The sequence below is a fragment of the Pongo abelii genome, chromosome 10, assembly GCF_028885655.2.
Source record: "Pongo abelii isolate AG06213 chromosome 10, NHGRI_mPonAbe1-v2.0_pri, whole genome shotgun sequence".
In the NCBI taxonomy this organism is placed as follows: Eukaryota; Metazoa; Chordata; class Mammalia; order Primates; family Hominidae; genus Pongo; species Pongo abelii.
This window is the reverse complement of record NC_071995.2, coordinates 11,676,086-11,703,178: the sequence shown is the minus strand read 5'-3', so window position 1 is coordinate 11,703,178 and position 27,093 is coordinate 11,676,086. Positions and strand designations below refer to the sequence as shown.

Below are 27,093 nucleotides of genomic sequence, written 5' to 3'. Positions count from 1 at the left end.
GGCAGTGAGCTGAGGCTCCTTAGGCATCTCTTTCTATTTTTATTTTGTTTCTCTAGGTAGTTTCTCCAGCATTTGGCTCAAGGTGCCAAGGGCACATGTGACAAGAAGGTGCAGCTTTTTAAACCTTGGAACTTCTTCTGTGTCAGTTCAGAGACATACAATTTACTAAAACACATCATGAAGGCCTGTTTTGAAGAGAAGGGGAGTAAGACTACATCTATTCATATGAGGTATGTCGAAGTACTTGGACGTGTTTTCAAACCACCAATCTTGATGATTTAGAAATGTGCTCCCTTTTCCAATTTCATCCTGATAAAAATGTGTGATCTCTAGACGTTGCCAATATTCCCCTCCATTCCATCATGAGCCGTTCTCTATAATTCAGAGTCTGTGGACTAAGCTGTAAAACTAATGACTGTCAGTCTATTCTACATGAAATAGTGGGCCAAAGAAAAAGGAAAACATGATAAGCAGTAAAAATATATGCACAAAATTTTTTGCTTACACTAATGATCAAATAACACCCATAGGACCAAACCTCCCACAGATACTTTCTATAAATTCTGGATAAAATATTAAAAAAAAACCAGCCACCTGAAGGCAATGGAGAATGAACAAAATAGGCAGATACTGAAGAGCGGTTGACACTTGGAAGAAGGGAATAGCAAGGAGTGAATTTTCTGATTTTATAGCTGGCCCTAGTGTGCACCAGGCAGAGGACTAAAACATCAGTAGAAAAGCTGTAGACTTACTGGGTTGAAGTAACAGAGGACTGAATTTAGGGTAACATGAGCAGCAGGAGGTCAGGAGAATATCTGAGAAAGGAGAAGGCCAGAAAAGGGGAGCCCCAACTTCTGACTATAAACTATCCAAAGCTTTGTCTGGTCCCTACACCACACATGTATATGGCAGACTTCATGTAGCCCAGCTAAAATAATAAAACTGAGATTTCAGTTATCATCAAGCACAGTGAGGACAGAAATAGCAACAAAACACATTACTTTAGGCAAAGATACTCTTTTCTTGAAAACCCAAACTGCATTCCATTACCTTTCATAACAGTCATGTTCCTTGTCCATTCTTGTTTCTACCATGGTTCTAACTCCTACTTTTATTCATTACATTAATCAAAGTAATTCTCTTTCAAAGAGAAAACTGGAGGTTATGTAATTGAGGACTATTAAAAGTAACTATTTTGGCAGATGTGCAAAATTCTCAAGCACATATATTACAACTTTCTATAGTCATATACAACCTTTTTAACACTTGCTTGAATTGGCATACAAAACTCCCATGTTTGTTAATGTAATCCAAACAAATAGCCACTCCATAAAATATAAGAATAAAAATTACATTTATTTATTTATATAACCTGTGATTGGTGACCGCATTTCAGTATTCCATCTTAACTAGAAATTATCCAAAGATTTTCACGAAGTCACTGAATTTAATATTAGTCTAAGGTCTTAAATTGAACTAGGAATCTTGGAAATTAAATTTAAGCTGATAGGCTACAGAAAATAATTACTGTCAATATGTGGAATTTTTCATAATTTGTATTCAGTTTGTTTGAAAACAGAATTTTATATTTTTTTGGTATTTTAACATTATGTGGGCATATTAGTTTACCTTATCAGTAAACAGATATAGGAAGTTTAGGAATTTCTTTTTTTAAATGTATTTTTAAGTTTTGTGGATACATAGTAGGTCTATATATTTATTGAGTACACGGGATGTGTTCATAGAGGCATGCAAAGAGTAATAATCACATAATGAAGAATGGGGTAGCCATCCCCTCAAACATTTACTCTTTTTTGTTACAAACAATCCAGTTATACTCTTTTAGTTACGTTAAAATGTACAGCTAAATTATCATTGACTATAGTCACTCTGCTGTGGTAGCAAATAGTAGGTCTCATTCATTCTTTCTATTTTTTTTTTTGGTAGCCATTAACCAGCCACATCTTCCCTTTAGCCCCCACTACCTTTCCTAGCTTTTGTTAACCATCCATGTACTCTCTATGTCCATGAGTTCAATTGTTTTGATTTTTAGATCCCACAGATGAGTGAGAAAGTGCAATGCTTGCCTTTCTGTGCAAACATTGCTGTTATTTTTTACTTATTCAACTTAACATAATAATCTCCAATTCCATCCGTATTGCTGCAAATGACAGGATCTCATTTTTTAAATGGCTAAATAGTACTCTACTGTGTATATGTACCACATTCTCTCTCTCTGTCTCTTTTTTTTTTTTTTTTTTTTTTTGAGATGGAGTCTCACTCTGTCTCCAGGCTGGAGTGCAGTGGCGCAATCTCGGCTCACTGCAACTTCCACCTCCCAGGTTCAAGTGACTCTCCTGCCTCAGCCTCCTGAGTCACTGGGACTACAGGCGCCAGCCACCACGCCCAGCTAATTTTTTTGTATTTTTAGTAGAGATGGGGTTTCACCATGTTGGCCAGGATGGTCTCAATCTCTTGACCTCATGATCCACCCACCTCGGCCTCCCAAAGTGCTGGGATTACAGGTGTCAGCCACCGCACCCGGCCATACCACATTCTCTTTATCTATTCATCTGTTGCTGGACACTTTGGTTGCTTCCAAATCTTGGCTATTGTGAACAGTGCTACAACAAACATGGGAGTGTAGATACCTGTTTGATACACTTACTTCCTTTCTTTTGGGTATATACCCACCAATGAGATTGCTGGATCATGTGGTACCTCTAATTTTAGTCTTTTGAGAAACCTTTAAACTGTTTTCCATAGTGGTTTTACTAATTTATATTCCCACCTGCGGTGTACAATGGTTCCCGTTTCTCCACATCCTCACCATCATTTGTTACTACCTGTCTTTTGTATATAAGCTGTTTTAACTGGGATGAGATGATATCTTATTTTAGCTTTGATTTGCATTTCTCTGATGATAAATGATGTTGAGTACCTTTTCACATGTCTGTTTGACATTTGCATATCTTGTTTTGAGAAATGACTATCCAAATATTTCACCCATTTTTTGATCAGATTGTTAGATTTTTTTTTCCTATACAGTTGTTTAAGCTCCTTTTATATTCTGGTTATTAATCCCTTGCCAGATGAGTAGTTTGCAAATATTTTCTCCCATTCTGTGGATTGTCTCTTCACTTTGTTGATCATACCTTTGCTGTGCACAAGTTTTTTTTAACTTGATGTGATCCCGATTGTACATTTTTACCTGTACTTGTGGGGTATTACTAGTTAAAAATTTTTGCTCAAACAAATGTCTTGGGGAGTTTCTCTGATGTTTTCTTATGGGAGCTTCATGGTTTGAGATCTTAAACATACATCTTTAATCCATTTTGATTTGATATTTGTTTAGATATATGGGCCTAGTTTCATTCTTCTGCATATGGATATTCAGTTGTCCCAGCATCATTTATTGAAGAGACTGTCTTTTTCCAGTGTATGTTCTTGGCATCTTTTTCAAAAATGAGTTCACTGTATGTGTGTGGATTTGTTTCCGAGTTGTCTGTTCTGTTCCATTGTTCTATGTGTCAGTTTTAATGCCAGTACCATGCTGTTTTGGTTTCTATAGCCTCAGTAGTATCATATGAAGCCAAGTAACATGATTCTTTCAGTTTTGTTCTTTTTTCTTGGGATAGTTTTGGCTATTCTGGGTCATTTGTGGCTCTATATAAATTTTAGGATTGTTTTCTCTATTTCTGTGAAGAATGTTTTTGGTATTTTGATATGAATTGCATTGAATCTGTAGATTCTTTGGGTAGTATGGCCATTTTAACAATGTTGATACTTGTAATCCATGAACATGGACTATCTTTTTTTGGGTGTCCTTTTCCATTTCTTTCATTAGTGTTTTATAGTTTTCATTATAGAGATATTTCATCTCTTTGGTTGAGTTAATTTTCAGGTATTTAATTTTATGTGTGACCTTTGTAAGTGGGATTACTTTTTTGATTTTGTTTTCAAATTGTTCACTATTGGCATGTAGAAATACTACTAATTTTTTATGTTAATTTTGTATCCTGCAAATTTACTGAGTTTGTTTATCAATTCTAATAGTTTTTTGATACAGTCTTCAGGTTTTACAAATATAAGATCATATTGTTTGCAAACAAGCATAATTTGACTTGTTCCTTTCCTATGTGGATGCTCTTTATTTTTCTTGACTGATTGCTCTAGCCAGAGCTTCTACTATTATGTTGAATAATAGTAGTGAATGTGAGGATTCTTGTCATGTTCCAGATCTTAGAGGAAAGCCTTTTAGTTTTTCCCAATTTAAGATGATACTAGTTGTGGGTCTTTTTATATGATTTTTATTATGTTGAGATTTTCCTTCTATGTCCAGTTTTCTGAGGGTTTTTATCATGAAGGAATGTTGAATTTTATCAAATGCTTTTTCAACATTAATTAAAATGTTTATATGGTTCTTGACCTTCATTCTGTATATATGATGTATCACACTGATTGATTTGTGTATGTTGAACCATCCTTGCATCCTAGGGATAAATCCCACTTGTTCATGAGGAAATATCTTTTTAATGTATTATTTAATTTGGTTCACTAGTATAGTGTTGAGACTTTGGAATCAATATTCATCAGAGATATTTGCTTGTTGTTTTCCTTTTTAGATGTGTCTTTGTCTGGTTTTGGTATCAGGGTAACAAGAATTTCAAGAATGAGCCTGGAAGTATTCCCTCTTCCTCTATTTTTTCAGAATAGTTTGTGTAGGATTGGTATCAGTTCTTCTTTAAATGTTTGGTAGAATTCAGCTCTAAAGCCATCTGCTCCCAGGCTTTGTTTTTTGTTTGTTTTGTTTTGTTTTGTTTTTTCTAAAGTGGGAGACTTTTTATTGCAGAATTAATCTCATTACCTGTTTTTGGTCTTATCAGGTTTTGGATTTCTTCATGGTTCAGTCTTTGTAGGTTGTATGTGCCTGGGAATTTTTCCATTTTTTTAGAGATTTCAATTTATTGGCATATAGTTGCTCATAGTAGTCACTAATAATTCTTTGAATTTCAGTGGTATCAGTTGTAATATCTCTGCTTTCATGTCTGATTTTATTAATTTTGATCTTTTTTTCTTAGTCAGCCTGAATGTTTGTCAATGTTGTTTAACTTTTCAAGAAAACAAGTTTTTGTTTCATTGACCTTTTGTATTGTTTTCTTCATTTCAATTTCATTTATTTTTGCTGTAATTTTTACTATTTGTGTTCCTCTACTAATTTTGGGCTTGAGTTACTCTTGTTTTTTTAGTTCCTTAAGATACACATTTAGGTTGTTTATTTCAAGTTTTTCTTATTTTCTGATGTAGGCCCTTATAGATATAAATTTCCTTCTTAGTATTGCTTTTGCTGTATTTCATAGATTTTGGTATATTGTGTTTCCACTATCATTTGTTTCTAGCATTTTTTCAATTTCCTTTTAAATTTCTTTGTTGATCTACTGGTCATTCAGGAGCGTATTGTTTCATTTCCATGTGTCTGTATAGTTTCCAAAATTCCTCTTGTTATTGAGTTCTAGTTTTATTCCATTGTGGTCAGAGTTGATGCTTGGTAATATTTCAATTTTTTGGATCGTTTAAGACTTGTTTTGTGATCTAACATATGGTCTATCCTTGAGAAAAATCCATGTGCTGAGGAAAAGAATGTTTATTCTGCAACTTTTGGATGAAATGTTATGTAAATATCTAATAATCAATTTGTTCTATACTGCAGATTAAGTCTGATGTTTCTTTGTTGATTTTCTGTCTGGAGGATCTGTCTGATGCTGAAAGTGGAATGTTGAAGTCTCCATCTATTATTGCATTAAGGCTTTTCTCTTTGCTTTGGTCTAATAATATTTGCTTTATATATCTGGGTGCTCCAGTGTTGAGTGCATATATATTTACAATTGCTGTATCATTTTGATGAATTGACCCCTTTACATTATATGGTGACCTTCTTTATCTCCTCATAGTTTTTGTCTTGAAATCTATTTTGTCTAATACTTGTATAGGTACTCCACTTTTTTTGGCTTCCATTGCCATGGATAATCTTTTTCCATCCCGTTATTTTCTTTCTGTGCGTGTCTTTATAGGCAAAGTGTGTTTCTTAGAGGCAACAGATTGGTGTTTTGTTTGTTTGTTTGTTTTTCCATTTAGCCAGACTATGTCTTTTGATTGGAGAGTTTAGCCCATTTACATTCAATGTTAGTATTGGTAGTAAGGACTTACTTTTGTCATTTTGTTATTTGTTTTCTGGTTATGTTGTGGTCTGCCCTTCTTTCTTTCCTACCTTCCTATTTTTCTTTAGTGAAGGTTATTTTCTCTGGTGATATAATATAGTTTTTTCCTTTTTATTTTTGTGTATCCATTCTATGCTTTTTGGTTTGAGATTACCATGAGGCTTGCAAATACTACCCTCTAACCCATTATTTCAAGCTGACAACAACTTAGCACTGTTTGCATAAGCAAACAAACAAGCACAAAAACAAAACAAATGAAGACTGCACCTTAACTCCATCTTCTTCGTTTTTAACTTTTTGTTTTCACTATTTCTATCTTATTGTACTGTGTATGTCTTCAAAGGTTGTTGTAGCTATTTTTTTTTAAATTATACTTTAACTTCTGGGATACATGTGCAGAACGTGCAGGTTTGTTACATCGGTGTACATGTGCCATGGTGGTTTGCTGCACCCATCAACCCGTCATCTACATTAGATATTTCTCCTAATGCTATCCCTAGCGCCCCCTCACCCTAAAAGACCCAGTTGTGTGATGTTCCCTGTGTCTTCCCTGTGTCCATGTGTTCTCATTGTTCAGCTCCCACTTATGAATGATAATGTGGTGTTTGGTTTTCTATTCCTGTGTTAGTTTTCCAAGAATGATGGTTTCCAGCTTCATCCAGGTCCCTGCAAAGGACATGAACTCATCCTTTTTTATGGCTGCATAGTATTCCATGGTACATATGTGCCACATTTTCTTTATCCAGTCTATAATTGATGGGCATTTGGGTTGGTCCCAGGTCTTTGCTCTTGTGAACAATGCTGCAATAAACATACATGTGCATGTGTCTTTATAGTAGAATAATTTATAATCCCTTGGGTATGTACCCAGTAATGGGATTGCTGGGTCAAATGGTATTTCTGGTTCTAGATCCTTGAGGAATCACCACACTGTTTTCCCCAATGGTTGAACTAATTTGCACTCCCACCAAGAGTGTAAAAGCATTCCTATTTCTCCACCTACTCTCCAGCATCTGTTGTTTCCTGACTTTTTAATGATAACCATTCTGTCATGAGATGGTATCTCATTGTGGTTTTGATTTGCATTTCTCTAATGATCAGTGATGATGAGCTTCTTTATTTCCCATATTTTGTTGGGTACATAAATGTCTTCTTTTGAGAAGTGTCTGCTCATATCCTCCACCCACTTTTTGATGGGGTTGTTTGTTTAATATCCTCGTCAATTTGTTTAAGTTCTTTGTAGATTCTGCCCTTTGTCAGATGAATAGATTGCAAAAATTTTCTCCCATTCTGTAGGTTGCCTGTCACTTCGATGATAGTTTCTTTTGCTGTGCAGAAGCTCTTTAGTTTAATTAGATTCCATTTGTACATTTTGTCTTTTGTTGCAATTGCTTTTGGTGTTTCAGTCATGGAGTCTTTGCTCATGCCTATGTCCTGTATGGTATTGCCTAGGTTTTCTTCTAGGGTTTTTATGGTTTTGGGCATTACACTTAAGTCTTTAATCCACCCTGAGTTAATTTTTGTATAATGTGTAAGGAAGGGGTCCAGTTTCAGTTTTCCACATATGGCTAGCCAGTTTGCCCAATGCCATTTATTAAATAGGGAATCCATTCCCTCACTGCTTGTTTTTTGTCAGGTTTGTCAAAATCAGATGGTTGTAGATGTGTGGCATTATTTCTGAGGCCTCTGTTCTGTTCCGTTGGTCTATATATCTGTTTTGGTACCAGTACCATGCTGTTTTGGTTACTGTAGACTTGTAGTATACTTTGAAGCCAGGTAGTGTGATGCCTCCTGCTTTGTTCTTTTTGCTTAGGATTGTCTTGGCTACATGGGCTCTTTTTTGGTTCCATATGAAATTCTAAGTAGTGTTTTCCAATTCTGTGAAGAAAGTCAATGGTATGAAATGTTTTTCCATGTGTTTGTGTCCTCTATTATTTCCTTGAGCAGTGGTTTGTTGTTCTCCTTGAAGAGATCTTCACATCTCTTCTTAGCTGTATTCCTAGGTATTTTATTCTTTTGTAGCAATTGTGAGATGGAGTTACTCATGATTTGGCTCTCTGTTTATCTGTTATTGGTGTATAGGAATGCTTGTGAATTTTGCATATTGATTTTTTATCCTGAGACTGCTGAAATTGCTTATCAGCTTAAGGAGATTTGGGGCTGAGATGATGGGTTTTTCTAAATATACAATCCTGTCATCGGCAAACAGAGACAGTTTGACTTCCTCTCTTTCTATTTGAATACCCTTTATTTCTTTCTCTTCCTGATTGTCCTGGCCAGAATTTCCAGTACTATGTTGAATAGGAGTGGTGAGAGATGGCATCCTTGTTTTGTGTGGATTTTCAAAGGGAATGCTTCCCGTTTTTGCCCATTCAGTATATTGGCTGTGGGTTTGTCATAAATAGCAGTTAATATTTTGAGATACGTTCCATCAATACCTAGTTTCTTGAGTGTTTTTAGCATGAAGTCATGTTGAATTTTATCAAAGGCCTTTTTCTGCATCTGTTGAGATAATCATGTGGTTTTTGTCATTGGTTCTGTTTATGTGATGGATTATGTTTATTGATTTGCATATGTTGAACCAGCCTTGCATCCCAGGGTTGAAGACCACTTGATCTTGGTGGCTAAGCCTTCTTATGTGCTGCTGGATTTGGCTTGCCAGTATTTTATTGAGGATTTTCGCATCGATGTTCATCAAGGATATTGGCCTAAAAGTTTCTCTTTTTGTTGTGTCTCTGTCAGGTTTTGGAATCAGGATGATGCTGGCCTCATAAAATGAGTTAAGGAGTAGTCCCTCTTTTTCCATGGTTTTGAATAGTTTGAGAAAGAATGGTACCATCTCCTCTTTGTACCTCTGGTAGAATTTGGTTGTGAATATGTCTGTTCCTGGGCTTTTTTTTGGTTGGTAGGCTATTAATTACTGTCTCAATTTCAGAACTTGTTATTGGTCTATTCAGGGATTTTATTTCTTCCTGGTTTAGACTTAGGATGGTGTATGTGTCCAGTATTTTATCCATTTCTTCTAAATTTTCTAGTGTATTTGCATAGAGGTGTTTATAGTATTCTCTGATGGTAGTTTGTATTTCTCTGAAATCAGTGGTTGTATCCCCTTTATTATTTTTTATTGTGTCTATTGGATTATTCTCTCTTTTCTTCTTTACTAGTCTGGCTAGCTGTCTTTCTGTTTTGTTGAACTTTTCAAAAAACCAGCTCCTGGATTCATTGATTTTCTGAAGGGTTTTAAGTGTTTCTATCTCCTTCAGTTGCGCTCTGATCTTAGTTCTCTCTTGTCTTCTGCTAGCTTTTAAATTTGTTTGCTCTTGCTTCTCTAGTTCTTTTAATTGTGATGCTAGGGAGTCAATTTTAGATCTTTCCCACTTTCTCCTGTGGGCATTTAGCGCTATAAATTTCCCTCTAAACTCTGCTTTAGCTGTGTCCCAGAGATTCTGGTACATTTTGTCTTTGTTCTCATTGGTTTCAAAGAACTTATTTATTTCTGCCTTAATATTGTTATTTACTCAGTAGTCATTCAAGAGCAAATTATTCAGTTTCCATGTAGTTGTGCAGTTCTGAGTGAGTTCCTAAATCCTGAGTTCTAATTTGATTGCACTGTGGTATGAGAGACTGTTTGTTATGATTTATTTTGTTTTGCATTTGCTGAGGAGTGTTTTACTTCCACTTATGTGGTCAGTTTTAGAATTAGTGTGATGTGGTGCTGAGAAGAATGTGTATTCTGTTGATTTGGGGTGGAGAGTTCTGTAGATGTCTAGTAGGTCAGCTTGGTCCAGAGCTGAGTTCAAGTCCTAATATCCTTGTTACTTTTCTGTCTCATTGATCTGTCTCATATTGACTGTGGGGTGTTAAAGTCTCTCACTATTATTGTGTGGGAGTCTGAGTCTCTTTGTAGGTCTCTAAGAACTTGCTTTATGAATCTGGGTGCTCCTGTATTGGGTGCATATATATTTAGGATAGTTAGCTCTTCTTGTTGCATTGATTCCTTTACCATTATGTAATTCTCTTCTTTGTCTTTTTTGACCTTTGTTCGTTTAAAATCTGTTTTATCAGAGTCTATGATTGCCACCCCTGCTTTCTTTTGCTTTCCATTTGTGTGGTAAATATTCCTCCATCCCTTTATGTTGAGACTATTTGTGTCTTTGCACATGAGATGGGTTTCCTGAATACAGCACAACAGTGGATCTTGACTCTATTCAATTTGCTGGTCTGTGCCTTTTAATTGGGGTATTTTGCCCATTTACATTTAAGGTTAATATTGTTATGTGTGATTTTTTTCCTATAATTATGATGCTAGCTGGTTATTTTGCTTCATTAGTTGATGCAGTTTCTTCATAGTGCCAATGGTCTTTACAATTTGGTGTCTTTTTGAAGTGGCTGGTACTGGTTTTTCCTTTCCACATTTAGTGCTTGCTTCAGAAGCTCTTTTAAGGCAGGCCTGGTGGTAACAAAATCTCTTAGCATTTGCTTGTCTGTAAGGATTTTATTTCTCCTTCATCTATGAAGCTTAGTTTGGCTTGTTATGAAATTCTGGGTTGAAAATCCTTTTCTTGAAGAATGTCCCCACTCTTTTCTGGCTTGTAGGGTTTCTGCCGGGAGATCTGCTGTTAGTCTGATGGACTTCTCTTTTTGGTGACTCGACCTTTCTCTCTGGCTGTTCTTAACATTTTTTCCTTCATTTCAATCTTGGTGAATCTGACAATTATGTGTCTTTGGATTGCTCTTCTCGAGGAGTATCTTTGTGGTGTTCTCTGTATTCCCTGAATTTGAATGTTGGCCTGTCTTGCTAAGTTGGGGAAGTTCTCCTGGATAATATCCTGAAGAGTGTTTTCCAACTTTGTTCCATTATCCCCATCTGTTTCAGGTACACCAATAAATCATAGATTTGGTCTTTTTGCATAGTCCCATATTTCTTGAGGCTTTGTTTGTTCCTTTTCATTCTTTTTTCTCTAACCTCATCTTCATGCATTATTTCATTAAATTGATCTTCAATGTCTGACATCCTTTCTTCCGCTTGATTGGTTCAGCTATTGGTATTTGTGTATGCTTCACAAAGTTCTCGTGCTGTGCTTTTCAGCTCCATCAGGTCATTTATGTTCTTTTCTAAACTCGTTATTCCAGGTAGCAATTGCTCTAACCTTTTTTCAAGGTTCTTGGCTCCCTTGCATTGGGTTAGACCATGCTTCTTTATCTCAGTTGAGTTTATTTCCCGCCTTCTGAAGCCTACTCATGTCAATTCATGAAACTCATTCTCTGTCCAGTTTTGTTCCCTTGCTGGTGAGGAGTTGTGATCCTTTGGAAGAGAAGAGGCATTCCGGTTTTTGGAATTTTCAGCCTTTTTTGCCCTGGTTTTTCCTCATCATCATGGATTTTTCTACCTTTGATCCTCATGGATTTTTCTACCTTTGGTCTTTGATGTTGGTGACCTTCAGATGGGGTTTCTGTGTGTACATCCTTTTTGTTGATGTTGATGCTATTCCTTTCTGTTTGTTGGTTTTCCTTCTAACAGTCAGGGTCCTCTGCTGCAGGTCTGCTGTAGTTTGCTGGAGGCCCACTCCAGACCTTGTTTGCCTGGGTATCACCAGTGGAGGCTGCAAAACAGCAAAGATTGCTGCCTGTTTCTTCCTCTGGAAGCTTCATCCCAGAGGGTTACCCTCCAGATGCCAGACAGAGCTCTCCTTTATGAGGTTTTTGTCCACCATTGCTGGGAGGTGTCTCCCAGTCAGGAGGCAAGGAGGTCAGGGACCCACTTAAGGAGGCACTCTTTCCTTTAGCAGAGCTCAAGTGCTGTGCTGGGAGATCGGCTGCTCTTTTCAGAGTGTCTGGCAGAACAGTTTATGTCTGCTGATGCTGCGCCTACAGCTGCCCCTACAGCTGCCCCTTCCCCCACGTGCTCTGTCCCAGGGAGATGAGAGTTTTATCTATAAGCCACTGACTGGGGCTGCTGCCTTCTTTCAGAGATGCCCTGCCCAGAGAGGAGTCTAGAGAGGCAGTTTGGCTACAGTGGTTGTGCAGAGCTGCTGTGGGCTCCACCCAGTTTGAACTTCCTGGTGGCTTTGTTTACACTGTAAGGGGAAAATTGCCTACTGAAGCCCCAGTAATGGCGGATATCCTTCCCTTGACTAAGCTCAAGCATCCCAGGTTGACTTCAGACTGCTAAACTAGCAGTGAGAATGTCAAGCCAGTGGATCTTAGCTTGCTGGGATCCAAGGGGGTGGGATCCACTGAGCTAGACAACTTGGCTTCCTGGCTTCAGCCTCCTTTCCAGGGGACTGAATGGTTCTGTCTTGCTGGCATTCCAGGCATCACTGGGGTATGACAAAAAACTTCTGCAGCTAGCTTGGTGTCTGCCCAAATGATCGCCCAGTTTTGTGCTTGAGACCCATGGCCCTGGTGGCATAAGCACTGGAGGAAATCTCCTGGTTTGTGGGTTACAAAGACCATGGGAAAAGTGTAGTATCTGGGCCAGAATGCGTCGTCCCTCACTGCATGGTCCCTCACAGCTTCCCTTGGCTAGAAGAGGGAGTTCCCTGACCCCTTGTACTCCTGGGTGAGGCAACACCCCACCCTGCTTTGGCTTGTCCTCTGTGGGCTTCACCCACTGTCTAACCAATCCCAATGAGATGAGCCATGTAACTCAGTTGGAAATGTACAAATCATCCACCTTCTGTGTTGATCTTGCTGGGATTTGCAGACTGGAGCTGTTCCTATTAGGACATTTTACCAGCCACTCCACTATTTTTTTTTCGTTATTACTTCATCATTTAGTTTTTCTATTTAAGTGATGTTTATGCACCACATTTAGAGTGTTATACTAGTCTGTGTTTTCTGTCTCCTTACTATTACCAGTAAGTTTTATAGCTTCAAGTGATAACTTATTGCCCATTAATGTCCTTTTCTTTCTGACTGAAGTAATCCCTTTGAAATTTTTCTAGGACAGATCTGGTGCTGATGAAATCACTCAGCTTTTGTTGGTCTGGAAAAGTCTTTATTTCTCTTTCACGTTTGAAGGATATTTTCTCCAGTTGCACTATTCTAGGCTAAAAGTTTTCTTCCTTCAGCACTTTTAATATGTCATGCCACTCTCTCCTGGCCTTTTTCCACTGAAAAGTCTGCTGCCACATGTAGTGGAGCTCCATTGTACATTATTTGTTCCTTTTCTTTTGCTGCTTTCAGAATCCTTTCTTTATCCTTGAGCTTAGGGAAATCGATTATTAAATTCTTTGAGGTAGTCTTCTTCAGTTTTACCCAGCATTGTTTGTTGAGAAAAACCATTAATTCCTATCAAATTGCAGTAGTCCCTTTTTTGAAATCAATTGACCATGAATGTTAGTGTTAATTTCTGGACTTTCAGTTGTGTTTCATTGTTCTTTTTGTCTACTGTAATGTGAGTACCATAGAATCCTGATTCGTGCAGCTTTGAAGTAAGCTTTGAAATCAGAAAGTGTAATCCTCCAAATTTGTTATTTTTTAACAATTTCTTTTTGTGATCTTGTCACTTGGCATTTCCAGATAAACTTTTGGAGTAGTTTTCCACTTTCTGTGATAAAACATCTGCTGGGATTTGATAGGGATTGCACTGAATATATAACTGCAATCTATAAAGACTCTTCCTGTGCTGGATTTCAGTTCAGCTGGTCATGCTTGCTTGTACAACTCTGTGACAAATTGAAAATATAATTTTGGCCTTTTATTTCTCTTATCTTAGTTGTAGCAGAAGGTATCATGCTTTTCTGAACCTTGTGCATTCTGCCCAAAAATGGAAGTTCTCAGCCATGTGTGGTTGTTCACACCTGTATCCAAGCACTTTGGGAGGCCAAGATGAGGGGATCACTTGAGAACAGGAGTTGAAGACCAGACTGGGCAACACAGGGAGGCTCTGTCTCTACAAAAAAATTAATAAATTAGCTGGGTGTTGTGGTGCATGCCTGTAGACACAGCTACTCCAGAAGCTGAGGTGGGAGGACACAAATGTTTGAGGCTGGAGTGAGCTGTGATCAAGCCACTGCACTCCAGCCTGGGTGACAAGTAAGACCCTGTCTTTCTCGCTCCCCCACCCCAAAAAAGAAGGTCTCACTGGTATCTCGTATGTACCAAGTAACACACGATCATATGAAAAATTAATAATTCTTGGTTCCTGCCTGTACTAAACAGATAAAATTGAAAGCAGTTATACAAATAGTATACTAACTCCTCATAAAGACTACCCAAAGAGAATATTATTATCATTTGCATTTTACAGATGATTATACCAAGGCAGAGAGTAGTTGCAAAATGAAGTCTCAGACCATATTTGAAGCAGAAAATCTGGTTTCTTGTCTTGGCAGTCTGACTCCACAATCTTCTGTTAGAAACAATTATACTATAAAAATGGAAAAGAAATAAAATCCAAGATTGGTGACTGATTTTAACATCTATTCCTCTTAAACCATTAAGTAATCAAAAATAAATTAAATAGAGAAAAATAAAACCAAATATTCATATACGAAGGTCTAGACTCTTCAATGCAAAACGTGTTATTTAAGTAGCCCACAATAGTTACACAATTGCTGAGTATTTTAACTAAAAAATTAATATTTAACAATTAAGTAAACTCAAGAGAAAAACTTAATCAAAGGCCTCAGCATGAGAGATAAGTTTGAAAAATACTGAAAATGGGTTGAAAAGCCCAAATGGGAAAATAGGGCTATTTTTACCTGGATGACGTCCCTGAAATTAATTTTCCATTTTGGAAATTATAGGACAACAATTCCTTCTATCCATGAGTGAGTGAGTATGTGTGTATGGGTTTGAGTGTGTTTGTATTAATGAGCTTCTTAGCAATAAGTTATTCAAAAGTATTAGTATCAACCAGGTTTTAAGAATTATTGGCCTTTCTGAGATTCCCAAGAAAAACTTGAATCCTTTTGGTAGGAAAAGTTTGGATTCACTCTACATATTACTCACGTTGAAAAATTAAATTTACTTTGGTGATGATCCTAGTTATGTCCAAGCTCCCTTTACCCCGTTATACAACCAGTGTGTCATCTCTGTATTGGGTTGTAAAATTTCTCTAACAACTGAAGTTGCTGAACACAAATTATGGAGAGGTTAAACAAGGAAATAATTGCAGAACAATTTAAAAACTCTTCATTGGCATGCTAGTAGATGAGAAATCACTTTTCACTTCAACACCAATATGGTAAATTTTATCTTACAGCAAGGACATTGTGTTTGAATAGGAGTTAATTTGAGCTGTTTTGGAAATTATCATGTTTTCTATAAAGACAGCATTGATTTCATCCATTGGCATATTGAGATGCTTTCCTGTTTGACACTGGTCACAGAATTTAAAAAGGAACAAGAACATTTGTGCAAATTCAGGAATCAGGTACACATAGATGTTAAGGTAAAGATCTTAAAGGAAATCTTGACCAGTGATATCAGGCTTGCCTTTAAAAAAATTCAGACATGATAAATTTACTACCAATCATTTTTTCATCAACAATAATATATTTATATTTTCCCATGGACACCTACATTAAACTTATAGACTCTTTTTATCTTTCAACTTTTTTTCTTTGAGTCCTTTTAAGAGTTGTTAAACAATCCTGAAATTTCCGTTACTGTATGCTGTTAACTATATTTTTTCAAAGTCATTTGACACAATGATTGATTAAAGGAAGTATCTCCAGTATAATTACAGTTACTTATAACAAGAGTATTTGAAATTTGAAGAAAAAAGGTTAGACAAATTTATAATGAAATATAAATAAATATGTATAATATATAAGGCATTATTAATAAGTGTATATGAAATAGTCATAGAATGAAAAAGATTAATATAATTCATTGAAGTAAAAATACATTCTGAATAAGAATAGAAAGGGACTTGGAAAATATTGTTTAATATTTTATATAAATACAAAAATGTATATATTAGCCCAATATTATTTATTTTGGAAAGGATATGACACAATGGGAATTTTCATACACTACTCCTAGAATTATAAATCTGTGCCATCATTTTGGCTGAGTATGGCATTATCTCCTTAAGATGAGGGATCATATCCTAAGATCAAGTATTTACACTCTTATCAGAATACATATACATACACATGCATATCACTGAGTTTCAATAGCTAAAGTTGAGAAGTCCTCCAAATGTCTTAGTCCTCCAAATGGATAAAGAAATTGTGGCATACTTATACAATGGAATACTATACAGTGATCAAAACTAACAAACAAGACTGACATGTTTACAACAGAATAATACAACAAAGAAAATGAACAAGTTTGAGCTACATAGATAATAATACTCACAGATGTGAGAGGAATTATCAAGATGGAAAAATACATTTACTATAATCTCATCGACGTAAAGTTTGAAAAACATTATTTTTAATACATTGTAATTTATTACATTGGTGATAAAACCCTACAGTGAAACACATGAGTGATTATCATAACAATTGGGAAAGTCAGGAGGGAGGAAAATATCAACAAGAAGACATATATTGGGAGTATCTGGATTGCTAGCAAATTCTATTTTCTTCCTTTTTTTTTTACTCTTTCATTTGGATCTTATCTGTGTGAAGTATCTTTGACTGTGTTGGTCACCATTGAATCAAATATCTAAATAAAGTGAATCTGGAACATCCTAGTGTCCACATCAAAAGCACTCAATAAAGTTGGATAGGGGAGTGGTGGTGGTGGTACAGAAACAGGGTAGCCTAGTTAGGTTGCACAAGCCTATCTAAACACGTGTGATTATATGATTAGAACCAGGAAACTGGTTACTAGAAAAAGTAATCTAGTGAACTGCAGAAAGAAAATATTACATATTGAAGCACCTCACAATGACTTAACACCAATTTTATTTGAGGAATTTCTTTGTGTTAAAATACAATAAACAGCCACAGTAACAGTAATACCACTAACATTCTTGAGCTTTATTGTGTGCTTAGAAATTTGTGTATGAATTCATTTAATATAGTCCCATGGCTTAACACGTGGATTTTGTTCATTTTTAAAATATTTTATTTATTTATTTATTTTTATTTTACTTTAAGTTCTAGGGTACATGTGCACAACGTGCAGGTTTGTTATATATGGATACATGTACCTTGTTGGTGTGCTGCACCCATTAACTCCTCATTTACATTAGGTATATCTCCTAATGCTATCCCTTCCTCCTCCCCCCACCCCACAACAGGCCCCAGTGTGTGATGTTCCCCACTCTGTATCCAAGTGTTCTCGTTGTTCAATTCCCACCTATGAGTGAGAACACATGGAGTTTGGTTTTCTGTCCTTGCGATAGTTTGCTCAGAATGATGGTTTCCAGCTTCATCCACGTCCCTACAAGGGACATGAACCCATCATTTTTTATGGCTGCATAGTATTCCATGGTGTATATGTGCCACATTTTCTTAATCCAGTCTTTCATTGATGGGCATTTGGGTTGGTTCCAAGTCTTTGCTATTGTGACTAGTGCTGCAATAAACATATGTATGCATGTGTCTTTATAGCAGCATGATTTATAATCCTTTGGGTACATATCCAGTAATGGGATGGCTGGGTCAAATGGTATTTCTAGTTCTAGATCCTTGAGGAATCGCCACACTGTCTTCCACAATGTTTGAACTAGTTTACAGTCTCACCAATAGTGTAAATTGTTCCTATTTCTCCACATCCTCTGTAGCACCTGTTGTTTCCTGACTTTTTAATGATCACCATTCTAACTGGTGTGAGATGGTATCTCATTGTGGTTTTGATTTGCATTCCTCTGATGGCCAGTGATGATGAGCATTTTTTCGTGTGTCTTTTGGCTGCATAAATGTCTTCTTTTGAGAAGTGTCTGTTCATATCCTTTGCCCACTTGTTGATGGGGTTGTTTGATTTTTTTCTTGTAAATTTGTTTAAGTTCTTTGTAGATTCTGGATATTAGCCATTTGTTAGATGGGTAGATTGTAAAAATTTTCTCCTTCTATAGGTTGCCTGTTCACTCTGACAGTAGTTTCTTTTGCTGTGCAGAAGCTCTTTATTTTAATTAGATCCCATTTGTCAATTTCGGCTTCTGTTGCCATTGCTTTTGGTGTTTTAGTCATGAAGTCCTTGCCCATGCCTATGTCCTGAATGGTATTGCCTAGGTTTACTTCTAGGGTTTTTATGGTTTTAGGTCCAACATTTAAGTCTTTAATCCATCCAGAATTAATTTTTGTATAAGGTGTAAGGAAGGGATCCAGTTTCAGCTTTCTACATATGGCTAGCCAGTTTTCCACACCATTTATTAAATAGGGAATCCTTTTCCCATTTCTTGTTTTTGTCAGGTTTGCCAAAGATCAGATGGTTGTAGATGTGTCACAGTATTTGTGAGGGGTCTGTTCTGTTCCATTGATCTATATCTCTGTTTTGGTACCAGTACCATGCTGTTTTGGTTACTGGGCCTTCTAGTATAGTTTGAAGTCAGGTAGCGTGATGCCTCCAGCTTTGTTCTTTTGGCTTAGGATTGTCTTGGCTACATGGGCTCTTTTTTGGTTCCATATGAACTTTAAAGTAGTTTTTTCCAATTCTGTGAAGAAAGTCATTGGTAGCTTGATGGGCATGGCATTGAATCTATAAATTGCCTTGGGCAGTATGTTCATTTTCATGATATTGATTCTTCCTATCCATGAGCATGGAAAGTTCTTCCATTTGTTTGTATCCTCTTTTATTTCATTGAGCAGTGGTTTGTAGTTCTTCTTGAAGAGTTCCTTCACATCCCTTGTAAGTTGGATTCCTAGGTATTTTATTCTCTTTGAAGCAATTGTGAATGGGAGTTCACTCATGATTTGGCTCTCTGTTTGTCTGTTATTGGTGTATAGGAATGCTTGTGATTTTTGCACATGGATTTTGTGTCCTGAGACTTTGCTGAAGTTGCTTATCAGCTGAAGGAGATTTTGGGCAGAGAAGATTAGGTTTTCTAAATATACAATGGCAAATTCTATTTTCTTACCAAGGTATGGTAACATCAATTTTAACCTTATAATTTTTTGTCTTACTGTGTATTAGTTGTTATTACTCTGTATATGTATGTTTTGCTCCACAATAAAAAATGTTAAAGCAGAAACATAAAGTACATTTCTAAGTATAAAATTAGGGTGATGCAGCATATTCTCATAGATATCATTGTAATTAGAGTTTTTGCTGAAGAAAGAATAGAGGATTATGGTACTAAGAAATCCAAGTTAATATTTAAAACTTTTCTTTTTTTATTTTGAGACAGGATCTGTCTCTGTTGTCCAGGCTGGGGTGCACAAGAACAATCTTCGCTCAATGCAACCTCTGTCACCTTGGCTCAAGTGATTCTCCCATCTTAGCCTCCAGAGTAGCTAGGACAACAGGCATGCACCACCACGCCCTGCTAATTTTTTCTGTTTTTTTGTAGAGACATGGTTTTGCCATGTTGCCCAGGCAGGTCTTGAACTCCTGTGCTCAGGCAATCCACTTGCCTCAGCCTCCCAAATGATGGGATTACAGGTGTGAGCCACCACACCTGGCCCAAAACATTACTTAAATTAATTCACACAAAAGAAGAGATAGGCAAGAATTGTTAATCCACCTTCTTAGTGCTAATATGAATTTGAAACATCAAAATTTGAATATCTATGATTGATAGACACCTTTTTTCTTATTTCCAATTTAATTATTTATGATACACATTTGAAAGTGTCAGAAATTCAGGAATTTACAATAAATTATAGTACGATGGATATTAAATAATTAAATTAAATTTATTAAAAATGTGTCTCTAAATGAAATATTTATATTCATAAATTGTTAGCATTTGAATTTCACTATACTATTCCTGTGTACACCGGTGTGTTGGGTAAAATTTTTTGTTACTATAAATTTTTTGGCTCTCCATTAGAGAAAAAAATCATAGAAAGGCAAATTTTTTAAGGTATAGAAAATAATTTAGCCTGATCTTTGAGTATGTTTGTGCACCTATAACGCTACTTTGACTGCTATAGTAAAATAATCCAGATTTAGTCACCATAGCTAAGAATGAGAAAAAGCATTTGTGATAGTTTGCTGAGAATGCCGTCATTTTTTGATAAACTTTTAAGTACTGTTTTACTATTTGATCTTTTAAAGATTGTTAAAAACTAAGAAGTGTTGATTTCTGCTAATTAAAACAGCTTAAAATTTAAATCATGGAATAGAATGGTGGAGCTGTGGTGGAGATACTTTGTCTTATTAATTGAAATTACATTTTGAGATCCAGTGATGCTCACTGAATTTCCCTGTGAGGAGAGTTTGTGGTGATGACCCCACAACAGGCAAGCTACTATCCAAAAAAAGCTCCTCACATCAAATCAATTTCCATTTTCTTCCAAGTTGCAGGAGGATGCCTAGACCTTGCTTTATTCTCTTCTTTGACCAAAGTATTACAAAAAGAAGAAAATCATTACCATTTTCATGTCAGGAGGGTGGCATGGAGATGGACTTAGCCTGTTTTCGGTGTTCCATCTCTTGCCCTGTATAAGGGTTACTTGACTGTTTATGATACATTCCGGTATTTCCCATTTTTGTTTTGGTTCATTTCTAAGTGTGCATTATAATTTTAATATTAAAGTTTTTAATTAGGAGAAATGTCTCATAGAAATTATTATTACTCATCTCATTATATACTGAAGGGAAAAATCAATTAGTTGTATATACATTCTTATACAACTCTAAGATAGTTGAAATGGGAACTTTCTTATTTAGTTGCATCATGAGGAAATTTGAGATGATGTTATCTGCCAAGCGCAGATCTCTCCAAAGGATTTCTTCTAGCCTTAATTATCCACCTCACAGGACAAACCTTTGCCGTTCCCCATCTATTTTTTTTTGGCCCTTAATTCCTGACACAACAAGGTTGTACATATTTCCCACACTCTTGGTTTAGCAGAGTTCTTTTATCAGTTATGTTTTTCTGCAGGAGAAAACCCTCTAAAATATTAGACATATATATCTCATATGTCTTTGGATTTCATTTGTGTGTGTATGTGTTTTCTGTTTTTTGAGATGGAGTCTCACTCTGTTGCCCAGGCTGGAGTGCAGTGGCGCTATCTTGGCTCACTGCAACCTCCACCTCCAGGGTTCAAGTGATTCTCCTGCCTCACCCTCCTGAGTAGATGGGACTACAGGCACATTCCACCGAGCCCACCTAATTTTTGTATTTTTAGTAGAGACGGGGTTTCACCATGTTGGCCAGCATGGTCTCAATCTCTTGACCTCGTGATCTGCCCTCCTCAGCCTCCCCCACACCTGGCCTGGATTTCATTTTTCTAAGCTGGGTTTGATGGATGGCTCTGGTGATTTGAGATGGGCCAAATTTGGCATCTTGGAGATAGAGTTTGGCCAATTTAGTCTGGATCAGGTGGGGGCAATCTGACTTCATTAGTTTCTCATTCTCCTTCTGGAAACAGTGTACTTGCGAGGCGATATTCTCATGGTAAATGGAAAGAGTAAGAATCCTTAGTATAGAAGCCATCTCAAATCTCTATGCAAAGTGTAGTAATTTTCTGTTTATCAAAGTAAGTTAAATGATTGAACTCCCAGTTCAGGGGAAAGGTAGTCAGTCTTCCTGTGATAGGAGGATACTGCAAGATTATATACCAAAGGGTCGGGTACTCAGGAATTCTTATAAAATGGCTACATATTTTATATAATAATAAATATTTAAACATTAGACTTGAGAGAAACTTTACCAAAGGCCTAAGAATTAGAGATATGTTTGATAAATAAACATTATTCATGGGCTGAAAACTCTGAGCGGGAAAATAGGGCTAATTTCATCTGGACAACTTCTTGGAAACTCATTTTTTATTTTGGAAATTACGAGAAAATAATTTGTTCCATTCATAAGTGGTGTGCACATGCATGTATTTGTGTTCGTATTTATGAGCTTGTGAATAATGAAGTTATACAAAAGTATTAGCAGCAACCAGATCTTATGGAGTACTGGCCTGCCTGTGGTTCTCAAGAAAATCTTAGATGCTTTTGATAAAAGCAGTTAGGATTCTGTGTATATAAATCTGGCATTTTAAAAAGTCCATATTGGTGATGATCTTAGTTGTGAACAAGCTCCCTTTAAGACTTTAGACATTGCTATATGATCTATGTATTGGGTTATAAAACTTCCCAAACAACTGAAGTTGCTAAAGACAAATGATGGAGAGGTTACACAAAGAAAAATTGCAAACTCTGAAAGAGAATACGTTCTTATTTGTGTACTAGCAAATGAGGATTCATGTTTCCGGTCAATTTCTGTATGAATAATTCCAGCCTGTAACAAGAACAAACAGTGAATGAATGAGTTAATTTGAGTTGTTTGAAAATAAGAATGTTTTCCATAAAGAGATCATTGAACTCATCAATTAACATGCCATGGTGACTTCTGGCTTGACACTGGTCACAACATTTAAAAGTAAAAAGAATGACCCAGCAGATTTACAAATTAGGTGCATATAGAATTTAAGGTCAGGATATTCAAACAATCACAACCAGTGATATTACATTGAGAGGTGAAGCCAGCTGGACTTCCTGGGTCAAGTGGGGATTTGGAGAACTATTCTGTAGCTAGCAAGGGGATTGTAAAATGCACCAATCAGTGCTCTGTAAAAGGCACCAATCAGCACTGTTTAGGTAGCATAGGGATTATAAAATGCACCAATCAGCACTCTTTAGGTAGCATGGGGATTATAAGATGCACCAATCAGCACTCTTTAGGTAGCATGGGGATTATAAAATGCACCAATCAGCAGTCTGTAAAAATGCACCAATCAGCACTCTAGCTAGCCAGAGGATTGTAAAATGCACCAATCAGCGCTCTGTAAAAGGCACCAAACAGCGCTTTGTAAAATGCACCAATCAGTGCTCCGTAAAATGCACCAATCATCAAGATCCTAAAAGTAGCCAATCGCAGGGAGGATTGAAAAAAGGGCACTCTGATAGGACAAAAATGGAACATGGGAGGGGACAAATAAGGGAATAAAAGCTGGCCATTCCAGCCCACAGCACAACCCACTCAGGTCCCCTTCCACGCTGTGGGAGCTTTGTCCTTTTGCTCTTAAAAATAAACCTTGCTACCACTTAGTCTTTGGGTCCACTGCGTCTTTAAGAGCTGAAACCTTGCTACTGCTCAGCCTTGGGTCCATGCCGTCTTTAAGAGCTGTAACATGACTGCAAAGGTCAGTGGCTCCATTCTTGAAGTCAGCGAGACCGCGAACCCACCTGCAGGAACCAACTCTGGATACAACACCAGCATTTTAAAAATTTCTTTTTGTCTGTTCAGACATGATAACTTTTCTGCCCATCATTTTTTCCATTCTAGTAGTGGTTATATTTGTTATTGGAAATTTTGCTAATGGCTTCATAGCATTGGTAAATTCCACCGAGTGGGTAAAGAGACAAAAGATCTCCTTTGCTGACCAAATTGTCACCGCTCTGGCGGTCTCCAGAGTTGGTTTGCTCTGGGTGTTATTATTAAATTGGTATTCAACTGTGTTGAATCCAGCTTTTTATAGTGTAGAATTAAGAACTACTGCTTATAATGTCTGGGCGGTAACCGGCCATTTCAGCAACTGGCTTGCTACTAGCCTCAGCATATTTTATTTGCTCAAGATTGCCAATTTCTCCAACCTTATTTTTCTTCGCTTAAAGAGGAGAGTTAAGAGTGTTATTCTGGTGATGCTGTTGGGGCCTTTGCTATTTTTGGCTTGTCATCTTTTTGTGGTAAACATGAATCAGATTGTACGGACAAAAGAATATGAAGGAAACATGACTTGGAAGATCAAATTGAGGTGTGCAATGTACCTTTCAGATGCGACTGTAACCATGCTAGCAAACTTAGTACCCTTTTCTGTAACCCTGATATCTTTTCTGCTGTTAATCTGTTCTCTCTGTAAACATCTCAAGAAGATGCAACTCCGTGGCAAAGGATCTCAAGATCCCAGTACCAAGGTCCACATAAAAGCTTTGCAAACTGTGATCTCCTTCCTCTTGTTATGTGCCATTTACTTTGTGTCTGTAATAATATCAGTTTGGAGTTTTAAGAATCTGGAAAACAAACCTGTCTTCATGTTCTGCCAAGCTATTGGATTCAGCTGTTCTTCAGCCCACCCGTTCATCCTGATTTGGGGAAACAAGAAGCTAAAGCAGACTTTTCTTTCAGTTTTGTGGCAAGTGAGGTACTGGGTGAAAGGACAGAAATCTTCATCTCCATAGATTCATAAGAGGGTCATTGTGTGTCTTCTAACAGAAAACGAACTGGTGGTGTATGAAACATTTTATATTTCTTACTGTGTTTTCTGTAATGTATGTGTATGAATAATTTCCAATAATAAACCTAGATAAATCTTTAACCTAAAGTTAGTCTAAAAAATGTATGTATGTGTGTGTGTGTTTATGTGTGTATGAAAAACTTAAGAACATTGACAATAACATACTCTTTTTTGTTTTTTCATATGAACTGCCAAATTATACAAAATATGACAAAAATTCCTCAGAATTATGAAGCCATGTGTATTTCATTCATGTATTTTATATTTCATTTGTAGAATTTACAATGTCTATTTATAATTATTAAGAACTAACAGCTTATCTCCGGAAAGATATTGCTGTTTTCTATTGTTATTTGAACCACACAAAAATACCACAGTGTGCTTAGAATTCATTGTTTGAACCTCTATCTTATTGGATGGTAAAGTCATTCAATTCTAAATCAATAATGTGGATGTATCTTTGGGGTTTTATTCCATTATGAATTCCTATTTTATGGTTAGTAAAAAGCAAACAGAATTATTGTTAGAAAACAATGCACACTATAGAATTCGAGTGATAAGTATAGGTAGAATAAATTTCATCTATGTCTACCATAATCAGTACTGAACAATACTAGATTTAAAACAAGTATGTGAATAGCTTAGAAAAAAATCTCTTTGATAATAAAGGGATGAAATATCATGATCATGGTCTTGATTGCTATTATTGTTTTCCATATGCAGTTAGAAACGTCATTTCTTCCAGCTTTTGAATTAAAGAAAAGCTGTTTTTGAAGTTGAGATCTGATGTAAATTATTTTAGTATTTTTTTCTAAGGCACGCACTTCTAAGCCCCTGAATTGCTAATTATATCCTCGTCTTCCATTTACAAAATTCCTTCTAAACTTCAGGTAAGAGAACTCAAATCTTCTCTTTTCTAAAAAAAACTATCAATGTAAAAATAGTATAGAAATTATGGAAAATAATTCAGTGAAACTTTTCGTAAATGTTAAAATAGTATCTATGAAGTCTATGTATTAATTACGGGATGTGCCTTAACATTGTAATTTTGTTGTCAGTGATGAAAGTGTTTTGACATATTCATTAACAGGAAGTTCTATTATAAGAAAGAAATGTACAGTCTTGTTCACAGCTAAATTCTATATGACTGCATTAATTCTTGGTGTTACAAAATTTTAACAATGTTATTTAATGTTATTTAAACCTTAAGATAAATCATCCCCACACCTGATTTATGTAATTTTTTAATCATATATCTTCCTCAGTACAATGTAAGAACTGTAAAGAAAGAGATCATGTCTGTTTTGCTTTCTGTTGACTCCCAGGACCTAGAACCCAGCACCAAGAATAGATGGCCAAAAATGATACTTTAATGAACAAATAAATGGGTGGCTAAAATGGATAAGTTGATGTGGTAAACCAATGAAAAGGAAACAAATTACAAAATCTGCAGTTGCATGAATTCCTCTGTTTTGGCCTCAGGTTGAGGTTACAGGCTTATCCAAGCAGAATCCTTCCTCAGAGGAAAAGTTTGGCTATTCTACAATTTTAGGGGAAATATCACACTAGTGATATACATAGTGATATATAGTCACACTATATATATATATAGTGATATATAGTCACACTATATATATATATATAGTGATATATAGTCACACTATATATATATATAGTGATATATAGTCTTGATGCAGCTGTATCAGGTGTCTGAATTGGAGACAAGGTAAAACATGAAAATTAGATGGCACCTTGGGAGGCTGAGGGGGGCGGATCACGAGGTCAGGATATCGAGACCATCCCAGCTAATATGGTGAAACCCCATCTCCACTAAAAATACAAAAAAATTAGCTGGCAGTGGTGGTGGGCATCTGTATTCCCAGCTACTCGGAAGGCTGTGGCCAGAGAATGGCGTGAACATGGGTGGCGGAGCTTGCAGTGAGCCGAGACCGTGCCACTGCCTTCCAGCCTGGGCGACAGACAAAAAAAAAAAAAAGAAAAAATTAGGTGGCACCTATGACAATATTTTAAAAAGCACATAAAAGACTTTGGTCTATTTGCATAAGTATTTTTTTTATTGTGAATTATATATTTGTATTATGATATTTTCTAGTTGATTATTATATAAACAAAATGGCATTTTATTTCAAAAAATTGAGTTAGTAACCAGCTACTTGACCAAAATGTTTTTAATTAATACCTGTTATAAAAGTGATGACATTTATTTAGAAGTCAAGTTCAAGACAAAAATGGCAGGGACATGTGGAAATTGAGACAGGAACAAATGTGAAACAATGCTCTAGCCGTTTTGAATTCTGCTGGATCATCTGGCACAGTGGCCATAGCAGCTTGGACCAGAGGCTGTATCTGCTGTAGAGCCCTCTTTTGTTCTGGGTTCCACTTGAGACCAGTAGCCTTTGGAAACTTTATTAATGAGTCAGAGCAATATTTTCAAATGTGGAATATGTTGGCTCCAAAATCTCAATAGGTCCCCAAAACATTGTATCTCTTTTGTAGTGATAGGAAGTACATAGAGAGAGCAAAATGCCATTTACTTTAAAAAAAGATTGTTT

At 36.3% G+C, this 27,093-nt stretch overlaps 2 protein-coding genes across 2 annotated transcripts in view; both read left to right on the top strand.

The window, feature by feature from the left end:
* The window catches only part of LOC100440863 (taste receptor type 2 member 30), a 246,589-nt gene that overhangs the window by 15,633 nt on the left and 203,863 nt on the right, over positions 1–27,093 (top strand). The window contains 1 exon segment of the mRNA XM_063712031.1: positions 57–230. The gene's annotated coding sequence lies outside the window, so the exon portion shown is untranslated.
* On the top strand, positions 230–26,526 carry LOC100440493 (taste receptor type 2 member 45). The gene has a single exon (XM_054526829.2). The coding sequence runs from the start codon at positions 23,535–23,537 to the stop codon at positions 24,462–24,464; it is 930 nt and encodes a 309-aa protein (XP_054382804.1). The 5' UTR covers positions 230–23,534; the 3' UTR covers positions 24,465–26,526.

Coding starts and splice junctions, on each gene's coding strand:
- LOC100440493 (XM_054526829.2), top strand. CDS start 23,535: ATGATAACTTTTCTGCCCATCATTTTTTCCATTCTAGTAGTGGTTATA.